Source organism: Nansenia antarctica (genome assembly GCF_963989245.1).
Source record: "Nansenia antarctica genome assembly, chromosome: 8".
In the NCBI taxonomy this organism is placed as follows: Eukaryota; Metazoa; Chordata; class Actinopteri; order Argentiniformes; family Microstomatidae; genus Nansenia; species Nansenia antarctica.
The window spans coordinates 18,859,892-18,870,884 of record NC_137678.1 but is presented as its reverse complement, the minus strand read 5'-3'; the positions used below and the strand labels follow the sequence as shown (position 1 = coordinate 18,870,884).

The following is a 10,993-nucleotide window of genomic DNA, read 5'->3' as shown; positions in this document are numbered from 1 at the left end:
TATTTATCATTTATTTAACCAGGGAAGTCTTCTCATCTCTTTTATATGCCCTGGCCAAGAAGGCAGCGTACACAAAATATTACACAGGCAGCAATTTGCTTGTTAAAAAACGAAAAACATTCTTGTCTTACAAGCGTATACAAATGCCAAATAGTTCTGGAACCCTCACCACCTTGAGTGTTTTAAGTGTTCCATGTGGTATCTACCTCGCAACAATACTTTGATTGGCTACAAAATAAAGCGTCATCATTTACCCATTATTTTGGTGAATAAAGTAATCCTTGGCAGTCTAGAATGTTGACAATGTGGGCGACTTTATTCACCCCCGGCACTGAATGAGTTAAAAACCTTAAAACAACTGTTTGCTGAAGGTCTGCACACGCTAAATCTCTGTGTCTCCCTGGGTTCTAGCACAATCCTGCCCTAACCCTCTCTCTCTCTCTCCACCCCCCCTGCAGTGTGCAATGAGATCGACCAATGGCCTTCTCCGGTGCCAGGACTGACACTCAACTTGCCTTTTATGGGCGTGGTCATGCAGGTGAGGAGCAGGAACACCTGGGGGGTTTAAATGTGTGAATGTAACCCATAATGGCTCTAGACTCTAGTGTAATATAAACCCCCAGGGCGCTTGGTGGTGTAGCACACTAAGGTGTCAGCCATGTGTAATCGCAGCGTCCCCGGTTCGATTCCGGCTGTCGACATATCCTGCATGTCATCCCTCCCTCTCTCTCACCCATCCTTCCTGTCATCCCTCCTCTCTCTCTCACCTATCCTTCCTGTCATCCCTCCTCTCTCTCACCCATCCTTCCTGTCATCCCTCCTCTCTCTCTCTCATCCATCCTTCCTGTCATCCCTCCTCTCTCTCTCTCACCCATCCTTCCTGTCATCCCTCCTCTCTCTCTCTCTCACCCATCCTTCCTGTCATCCCTCCTCTCTCTCTCTCACCCATCCTTCCTGTCATCCCTCCTCTCTCTCTCTCATCCATCCTTCCTGTCATCCCTCCTATCTCTCTCTCATCCATCCTTCCTGTCATCCCTACTCTCTCTCTCTCACCTATCCTTCCTGTCACCCCTCCTCTCTCTCTCACCCATCCTTCCTGTCATCCCTCCTCTCTCTCACCCATCCTTCCTGTCATCCCTCCTCTCTCACCCATCCTTCCTGTCATCCCTCCTCTCTCTCTCTCTTTCTCTCACCCATCCTTCCTGTCATCCCTCCTCCTCTCTCATCTATCCTTCCTGTCATCCCTCCTCCTCTCTCATCTATCCTTCCTGTCATCCCTCGTCTCTTTCGCTCTCTCTCTCTCACCCATCCTTCCTGTCATCCCTCCTCTCTCTCTCTCTCACCCATCCTTCCTGTCATCCCTCCTCTCTCTCTCTCTCTCTCTCTCTCACCCATCCTTCCTGTCATCCCTCCTCTCTCTCTCTCTCTCTCTCTCTCTCTCTCTCTCACCCATCCTTCCTGTCAATCTCTACTGTCTCTATCCCAATAAAGCAGAAATGTAACCTCTAACCCTGTTTCCTCAGGTCAGGATCCCGTCGAAGAATGACAAGCAAGGGGGAAGTCCAGTGAAACAGGCGCAGAGGGAGGTTAGTGCCGTCTGACCCTGACCCTACCCCTACCCCTACCCCTACCCCTGACCCTAACCCTAACCCTAACCCTAAACAGACACAGAGGGAGGTTAGTGCTGTCTGACCCTGACCCTGACCCTAACCCCTTCCCCTACCCCTGGCCCTAACCTTAAACAGACAGAGGGAGGTTAGTGCCGTCTGACCCTGACCCTACCCCTACCCCTACCCCTGACCCTGACCCTAACCCTAACCCTAACTCTTACCCCTACCCCTACCCCTAACCTAACCCTAAACAGGCACAGAGGGAGGTTAGTGCTGTCTGACCCTAACCCTGACCCTGACCCTAACCCTAACCCTAACCCTAAACAGGCACAGAGGGAGGTTAGTGCTGTCTGATTGTAAACCACAGCATGGTGACTGTCTACATTTCATCTGTGTTATTTCTCCTTCTTCTGCTAAATGTTTAAAATGTAAAATGTAAATCTATGTTGTTTTAAAGTCCATACAAGTCTTTCTATATGGTCTTTCTATACTCATCAGTAACATTGACATGGTTAATACTCATCACTAGAGCAATATCTCTTTCCTCTTCTTTCCAGAATCTTCTTCCAGCTCCTATGATGCTGCCCACCATCCACGAGCTCGACCTGTTCAAGTAAAAACTACATCTTCTGTCTCTTCATTTTTTTTCTTCTTTTTTTTTCAATCAATACATTTGACTAAGTAAGTGAATCATCAATCCACCAGTCGTAGCGGGAAGAGTAATCTAGCTCAGGCCAGGGGCCATTGGCAGTCGTCGTGATAGAGAAGAACGCTTCACTGTTATTTGGGCGGCTGTGGCGCAGGAGGTAGAGTCGCCGTCTAATGATCACAAGGTTGGCAGATCAGCGGTTCGAGCCCCGGCTGGCCACATGTCGAAGTGTCCTTGGGCAAGACACTGAACCCCAGAATTGCTCCCAGTGAGCGGGCCGGCACCTTGCATGGTGTGTGAATGTGTGTGTGAATGGGTGAATGAGAGGCCGTTGTAAAGCGCTTTGGAGCAGCAAAAAAGGCGCTATATAAGTGCAGTCCATTTACCATTTACCATTGGAGGATAAGCATCAGTAAAAGTAAAAAAATAAATATATTTCTGGCTAAAATGACCTTTGACCTTTGACCTGTGGCCTGCCCAGGTGTTTCCAGTCCGTCCTGATCCACCTGCAGATGCTCTGGGAGCTCATGCTGCTGGGGGAGCCCGTGGTCGTCATGGCGCCCTCTCCCACCGTCTCCTCGGAAACCGTGCTGGCCCTCGTGAGGTAAACTAATGGGTTTTTTTTCCCTCTGAAAAAACAACAACGGTTTAGCAGTTTTAGCTTCGAAACGCTAACTTCTAACTCTGTAACAGTGTGTAAAACACTCTTCTCTCTCTCTCCTCCTTCAGCGCGATCGGCCCGCTGAGGTACTGCTGTGACTACCGACCGTACTTCACCATCCACGACACAGAGTTTAAGGAGTACACCACCAGGACCCAGGCACCGTGAGCTGGTTTACCCTCTACACCCGTGGTTCTCAAACCTCTCCTCGGGGACCCCCAGCCGCTCCATATATTTAATCTGTTCCACTACCAGCACACCTGATTCAACTAATCAAATCATAATTGCTTTGTACTTGATTAGTTGAATCAGGTGTGCTGGTGGTGGAACAGATCAAATATGTGGAGCGGCTGGGGTTTCCCGAGGAGAGGTTTGAGAACCACTGGTCTACACAACACACACTCCATCCCTCCGTCGGAGAAACCATCTGAACTCAACTCTTTCTTTTCCCCCCATCCCCTCCTCCTTCTCCCCCTCCTCCTTCTCCTCCTCCTCCTCCTCCACCTCCTCCTCCTCCTCTCCACCTCCTCCTCCTCCTCCCCCCCCCCCCCTCCTCCTCCTCCACCCCTCCCCTCCTCCTCCTCCTCCTCCACCCCCCCCCTCCTCCTCCTCCTCCTCCTCCTTCTCCACCCCCCCTCCTCCTCCTCCAGTCCTAATGTGATCCTGGGGGTGACCAACCCGTTCTTCATAAAGACGTTCCAGTGCTGGCCTCACATCCTGCGTCTGGGAGAGCTCAAGATGTCTGGTGAGAAGAGAAACGCTCCCTGTCCTTCTTGTCCCTTTCTGCTTCCCGTAGCTTCCTGTTACCGATGTGGCCTTCGACACAGAGTCTGTTCGCTGCTACTTCCTGTATAGTTACCTCCCGCACAACAGGGGGAGGCTGGCGGAGGTAGAAATCGGAGGACGGGCCTCTTTGTAATGCACGGCATGGACTGAGGAGGGGTATCACACACCGTGGGTTACAATGAGCCCGTCCTCCGATTTCTACCTCCACCAGCCTCCACTGCTATACGACTGAATCTAAGATCAGAGGTAAGGTTTGGGATCTGACCCATTTCCCCCACATGTCTGAGCCTGTACAGAACACAAACCCTAGGGTTAGGCTAGGGTTAGGACTGACTCACGTTGACCCCGTATCTGCCTTCCTCTCAGGTGACCTGCCCAAGCAGGTGAAGGTGAAGAAACTGGCCAAGCTGAAGACACTAGACACTAAACCAGGTAGAACACAGACATGCCAATAGATCTTAGGTTGCAAATATTTGTTCCACATGCCACATCTTCAGAGTTTCAAAAAGCACCACTGAGTATTTTTGTCCCCCCTCCCCACCCGTAGGTATCTACACAGCCTATAAAACGTTTCTTCATAAAGACAAGTCCCTCATCAAAAGACTGTTGAAGGTAAGACGGGCATACTCACTTTAATCTGTATCCTGTGTCCTGTCTCCTTCACCTCCTGTTGTTTGTTGTTCTTTTGTTTTGTTTTCTGCTGTTTCTTTTCTTTCTGTTCAGTTTTAACTGTGTTTGACACCTTGTCACCTCCACTGTTTTTAACCTGACTGTATTTTACTGTGTATTGCCCTGTGAGGTGTCCTTGGGTGTTCTGAAAGGCACCATACAAATAAAATGTATTATTATTATTATTATTATTATTATTTATTATTATCATTATTAAGAGGACAGACTGACCATCCTCACACCCCACCCCACTATGGCTGTGTTCCTACGCCGGAGGGCACACTAGTTTCAGTGTCATAGAGTGTAACGGATCCCCGTATATGAAAAGGCTTGAGACTTACTGCTGTAACTTAAAGTGTTTATTTCCTTCTTCTTTCCTTTATTGAACCTTGAAAGTTCACATGTGATAATCAAACAATCAAATAAATTGCACCATAAATTGCACCATAAATTGCACCATAAATTGCACCCTAAATTGCACCATAAATTGCACCATAAATTGCACCGTAAGAACTTATGGCCTCATTACGGGTCCATTAAACTGTCTTCCTTTACCGTCAATCTCTTTTGTTCAGCACCAAATGGCAAACTTGTGTGAGCTTTCTCACTACGGAAGCCTAATCAAACCAAAATACATACACACATTTGCCTAAAGCTCTTCAAAATAAAAGTCACCGATATCCTATTCAAACAACATATGAATCACATAACAAAGCAGTTTACAAATGTATGGCAGGTTAATCAACATAAAATAATAACCTTTCTTGGGGTTCTTTACATAGAGGACCAAGTCATTTGATTGGACGAGGAGGCATTCCATGAGTGCTGATCAGATTTCCAAAGCTACTATTTTACGAACGCACCCCGAGATATCTCCCCACTCTCACTCTTTCATCCCCCCTTCTCTCTCTCATCCCCCCTTCTCTCTCTCTCTGTAGGGGATGCAGAGGAAGAGGCCATCGGAGGTGCAGAGCGCCATCTTGAGGAGACATCTGTTAGAGCTCACCCAGAGCTTCATCATCCCGCTGGTGAGACTGACGTCCTGACTTCCTGTCCACACACACACATTTTAGTTAGACATGTACCAGACGCCTTTATCCAAAGTGACTTAAGTGAATCATCTATCCATCAGTCATCATAAGAAAACGTAATCTATGTTATGACCAGTCACAATGCTAGAATTAATATATATATACTGTATATATATATATATATATATATATATATATATATATATATATATTTATAGTAGAGAAACTGTACAGTACAGGGGGGTAGTGGGGATGAGGAGGACTTCAGGAGGGACAGTTAAGATGTAGCCTCCTAAAGTTGTGTCTCTCTCTCTCTCCCTCACCTCCTCCCTCCCTCAGGAGAGATATCTGGCTAGCCTGATGCCCCTGCAGAGGTCTGTGACGCCCTGGAAGGTGGGGAATGTTGTCATCGTTAAGCCCCACTCAAACCCACCCAAACCCACTCAAACCCACTCAAACCCACTCAAACCCACCCAAACCCACCCAAACACACTCAAACACACTCAAACCCACCCACACACACTCAAACCCACTCAAACCCACCCAAACACACCCAAACCCACTCAATCCCACTCAAACCCACTCAAACCCACTCAAACCCACTCAAACCCACCCAAACCTATTATGTGAACAAAATGTGTGTGTGTGTGTGTGTGTGTGTGTGTGTGTGTGTGTGTGTGTGTTCTCCAGACCCCTCCTCAGATCCGGCCCTTCAGCCAGGATGAGTTCATGGGGACCCTGGAGCATGCAGGACCCCAGCTCACCTCCGTGCTCAAAGGGGATTGGCTGGGGCTGTACAGGTGAGTCACCTGACCCGTCCTCCTGTCACCTCACCTGTCTGACTGCGTCTGTGCTCAGAGCAGACTGACTTTGGCTGGACAGGACACACACACACACACAATAATTATTCCTTCTCCTAGCAGTGTGACTGCCAATGGCCCCTGGTCCTAGCATAGGTTTGTTGTTCTTATGATGGATGATGGACAGATGATTCACCTACTTAGACAAATGTATTTGTTGTAAGTCACTTAGGATAAAGGCGTCTGCTAAATGTCTAACATGTAAATGTAAATATAACACACACCGCACCCTGGTCCTGTCACTGCTTTGGTTTACATTAGGGATGCAACCTCAGCAAATATGTTCAAGTCAAGACTAAAAACCCATCTTTTTAATATTGCCTTTAAACGACTAAATGATTAAATTAAGATTATATAATGATTAAAGCACTTTGAGCTGCAACGTTTGCTATACAAATAAAGTTATTATTATTAGTGAACACCATGTTGCAATGGCCCTGATAATGATGTTCAAAGTTGCTAATAATGCTTAGTTATAACGCTAAGTACAAATGACACGTCTTACCTAATGCGCTGTTCTTAATGCGCTGTTCTTAATGCGCTGTTCCTAATGCGCTGTTCCTAATGCGCTGTTCCTAATGCGCTGTTCCTAATGCGCTGTTCCTAATGCGCTGTTCGTGGTCTCCTAGGAGGTTCTTCAGGTCGCCCAACTTCGACGGCTGGTATCGTCTGAGGCACAGAGAGATGACCCAGAAGCTGGAGTGTCTTCACTTGGAGGCCATCTGTGAGGCTGTAAGTGTTCCCGCCCCCCCCCCCCCCCCCCCCCCCCGCTTTGTAACTTTGTCTTGATAAAAGTACGATACAAATACAATCGATTATTATTATTGATGTTGTTGTTGTTGTTGTTGTTGTTGATGTTGTGATGGTGTCCTCACCCAGGACCTGCTGAGCTGGACCAAGGACAAGTCTGAGGTGGAGATTGTCGACCTCGTCCTGAAACTGAGAGAGAAGCTGGTCAGTCACCTAACCCTAACCCTAATTCTAACCCTTATCCTAACCCTAACCCTACCACTGACCCTAGTCCTGACCCTAATTCTAACCCTGGTCCTAACCCTAACCCTACCCTACTGACCCTAGCCCTGACCCTGACTAACCCTTACACTGCTTCATGTTGTAACTTAATGCCCATTTCACTCAACTGCTCTGTTTATGAAGGTAATAATGTCCAATACAGTACGATTATAATATAATATTTTCCCCCTCCCCCTCCTCCCCCAGGGTCTAACCTCTCCCCACTCCTCCCCAGGGTCTAACCTCTCCCCCTCCTCCCCCAGGGTCTAACCTCTCCCCCCTCCTCCCCCAGGGTCTAACCTCCTCCCCCAGGGTCTAACCTCTCCCCCCTCCTCCCCCAGGGTCTAACCTCTCCCCCTCCTCCCCAGGGTCTAACCTCTCCCCCTCCTCCCCAGGGTCTAACCTCTCCCCACTCCTCCCCCAGGGTCTAACCTCTCCCCACTCCTCCCCCAGGGTCTAACCTCTCCCCCCTCCTCCCCCAGGGTCTAACCTCTCCCCCCTCCTCCCCCAGGGTCTAACCTCTCCCCCCTCCTCCCCCAGGGTCTAACCTCTCCCCCCTCCTCCCCCAGGGTCTAACCTCTCCCCCCTCATCCCCACTCCAGGTGAGGGTCCGCAGGCAGCAGCTGGTGGTGAAGGAGGGGGTCCTGGAGAGGCTGGAGGGGTACATCCAGACCATCATCAGCTCCCTGCCCCAGGACCTGCAGACTGTACTGCACAGACACTGACACACACACACACACACACTGACACACACACACACACACACTGACACGCGCGCACACACACACACACACACACACACACACACACACACACACACACACACACACACACACACACTGGAACAAGCACTAATCAGCATTTTATTTAGATTTGTTTTTAGTTTTTTATGACCATCACCCAACCAAACCACTACCCCTCAGAATGAAGATATTGAGGATCTGTTTATAGTGTGAACACAGGGGTGACAGTCAGCCCCCAGCCAACGCTTCTAGTCCCCCCCGTGCCTGCCTGTTAGCAGTGGTGATAGATTGTGGTAGTTTCTGCCGTGCTCTGAGAAATATAGTTCCCAAAACTACAAACGTCGCCAGGACAACGTGATGCACAAAGCGGCGTAGGGATACCACAGTAGGTGATTTAACCTGGACTTGATCGTTATTAAATCACGGCTTCGAACTTCCCTCAGCTCATTATTCAGCTTTCCCTCCTGGTTGAATACTGTACCTGGCTTATCATGAAGAACTACACTTCCCAGGGGACATCTGTGCTTCCAGGCCTCTCTATCATACTCAGTACTACTTAGCGTTGGCCAACAGGAACTTTACACCTGGTTCTGCTCTCCTCCTCTGCCTTCCATGTTTATTAAACGGCCGTTGTTCTGTTGAGAAGATGAACACTCCTCAGTGAGTCATTGAGTGCAGCTAAATATCAGGATGAAGAGGTTTTATTCAAATCTGCTTGTGTAGACAACAAGCTAGGTAAAGCAGCTTTTTACAGAAGAATAGAATGAATGTCTGTTGTAAAACAAAACACTAAACGTATGTTGTTGCGTTGGTCTAGTCTAGAATAACAGGGATGAATCACATTGATGGGACTTGCATCAATCTCAGAAGATCTTCGACAGACCAAGCACAATTATATCACATTCCATATTACCTCTGCTTTCTGTCCAGCCACGCACATACCTAGCTACTGTAGGTGGTAGAACCAGTAAACAAAGAGTCCAAAAGACATCCTCAGGGAAGCCGGAATGTGGGTTCAGATGACGTCTTTCTAGGACGTCCAGATGACGTCTTTGACGATTCTGTAGTCCATAAGGCGTCCTAAAGACGTCACATTCCGGCTTCCCTGAGGACGTCTTTTGGACTCTTGGTTTACTGGGTGACTGTAGGTGGTAGACCCAGGCTTTCTGCTTTGCGTTTCAGTGGTCAGTCAGTTAGTTAGTTAGTTTAGTGCCCTGATAGAATGTAATGGATGCAAACTATTTTGAGGGTGTGTGTGTCTGTGTTTTAACATGGTTGACAGTACTCAGGCAAAGCCACACCACCTCAACGCTTCCTCTAAGATACTCTTTCGTCACCGAACATCTTTCCTAAAAACAACAGCCATTGTTCTTACACTTCATCTACCAGTGAATGTATAAAACACACTCAACCAGAAGTCTCGCCTTGTACACGGCGCTCCATGTTATCTGTTTCTGTCAGACGTTTACAACTTTTGTTATTTGTTTTTGCGTTGTGGTTGAAGAGATGTTGCATTTGCAATTTGTTTTAAGTTTTGAAATGATTGATGATCTCGTAATACCTGGATAGCTCCTAAGATATTATTTATTATTACCTTTTTTTATTCTTTTCATTCTGAAAATGGCATTGTTGATATTAAAATGTTGTGAAATGTGTTGCCAATAAAATTTGGAAACATGACTGTTTCATCCGATTCATCAGACACACTTAAAGACTCGATGAGAAAAATAGTTTTATTTCCATGTTAAACTGAGGAAGTCAAAAATATACATTTCTCCAATAGGTATTATATAAGTATTATCCACACAGTTAAACGTCCTACTAGAAAATACCGCATGAGAGGAGTTAACCACAAAGTGTAGTTTGAAGTTCTTTAGATTATCATACAAGTATGTACAGTACATTTCAGAGAGCAGGAATTAAAGCTGCAGAAGATCAATATTGATAACGCAGATAAACATGATCACACAGTCCCATATAGTGTTCTGAATGCATGCAGGGAGGTATAGTACAGAAGCAGAGATGACTGATTAACAAAGGCAATGAGAGGTTACCATTTAGGCAACAAGTTACATGATCTACCCATCAGATCTGACAGATACCATTCCTCATCTTGAAGACCCGGCATTTCATTCAATAATATTTTATATTATTTACTTTTAAATCCGGGTCAGAATGACCCTGATTCTTCTTTGTTACCCATCTAGGGGTAAATCAGATGTTGATCTGATCCTGGATGGTGAAAATCCAGATTAAAAGTGTTAAAAGGGCCTACACAACCAGAATTCCCCAGGGGGAGGGGGGGGGGGGGATTCCAACACCGTTGCTAAAGGAAAAAACTGATTTTTCAAAAATAAGTCTGGATTTTACTTCAGTGACGGTGATGGAATACTCCCCAGGTCTCACACTGATATCGTTAAAGACTTGGGGTTTGGTGACGTTGTTTACAGCTGAGGTTCAAAGGTCTGTGTAATAGTTGATATTACACTGTCACACAGGGGAAATGCAGACAGGCAGTTGAGAGCACCACTTAATCACCCAAACCCCAGATTCAGAACAACCCAAACTTAACTTAACTAACGGCAAACACAAAACAAACCAAAACCTCTATTTCCAACGTGTATGATTGTAACTCTGATGCCCTGTGAAGTGAAAAGAACAATATTAAGAGTCTCTTTAAGACATTAAGAGTCTCTGACCAAATGTTAGTTTGCTCTTCCACTTGGCACGTAACCGTAATGCCCCAAACACCACAGCAAAAATAAATAGACTTTAAATGAAGCAAACAGGGAACAACACACTGGTCGACTGTCTGAGGAATGTTTGCTAATCCGCATTCCCTGTTTGCTGCGGAGCTCCTCGACTTCTCCTCCTTCTTCTCCTTCATCTTCTCCTCCTCCTCCTCAATCTACTTCTACTCCCCCTCCCCCTCCTCCTTCTCCTCCTCCTCCTCCTCCTCCTCCTCCTTCTCCT

At 47.0% G+C, this 10,993-nt stretch overlaps 1 protein-coding gene across 1 annotated transcript in view; it reads left to right on the top strand.

The window, feature by feature from the left end:
• dennd6b (DENN/MADD domain containing 6B) overlaps positions 1 to 8,002 on the top strand; it is a gene marked incomplete at both ends in the record, with an annotated part of 13,555 nt that extends 5,553 nt beyond the window's left edge. The window contains 14 exons of the mRNA XM_080537612.1: positions 459 to 538; positions 1,524 to 1,586; positions 2,168 to 2,223; positions 2,741 to 2,863; positions 2,989 to 3,084; positions 3,571 to 3,665; positions 4,073 to 4,138; positions 4,254 to 4,318; positions 5,314 to 5,403; positions 5,746 to 5,799; positions 6,097 to 6,206; positions 6,896 to 6,998; positions 7,146 to 7,220; positions 7,880 to 8,002. Of these exons, the coding sequence (XP_080393738.1) occupies positions 459 to 538; positions 1,524 to 1,586; positions 2,168 to 2,223; positions 2,741 to 2,863; positions 2,989 to 3,084; positions 3,571 to 3,665; positions 4,073 to 4,138; positions 4,254 to 4,318; positions 5,314 to 5,403; positions 5,746 to 5,799; positions 6,097 to 6,206; positions 6,896 to 6,998; positions 7,146 to 7,220; positions 7,880 to 8,002 (1,199 nt within the window). The remainder of the gene's footprint in view (positions 1 to 458; positions 539 to 1,523; positions 1,587 to 2,167; positions 2,224 to 2,740; positions 2,864 to 2,988; positions 3,085 to 3,570; positions 3,666 to 4,072; positions 4,139 to 4,253; positions 4,319 to 5,313; positions 5,404 to 5,745; positions 5,800 to 6,096; positions 6,207 to 6,895; positions 6,999 to 7,145; positions 7,221 to 7,879) is intronic.
• Positions 8,003 to 10,993: the final 2,991 nt, after the last annotated feature.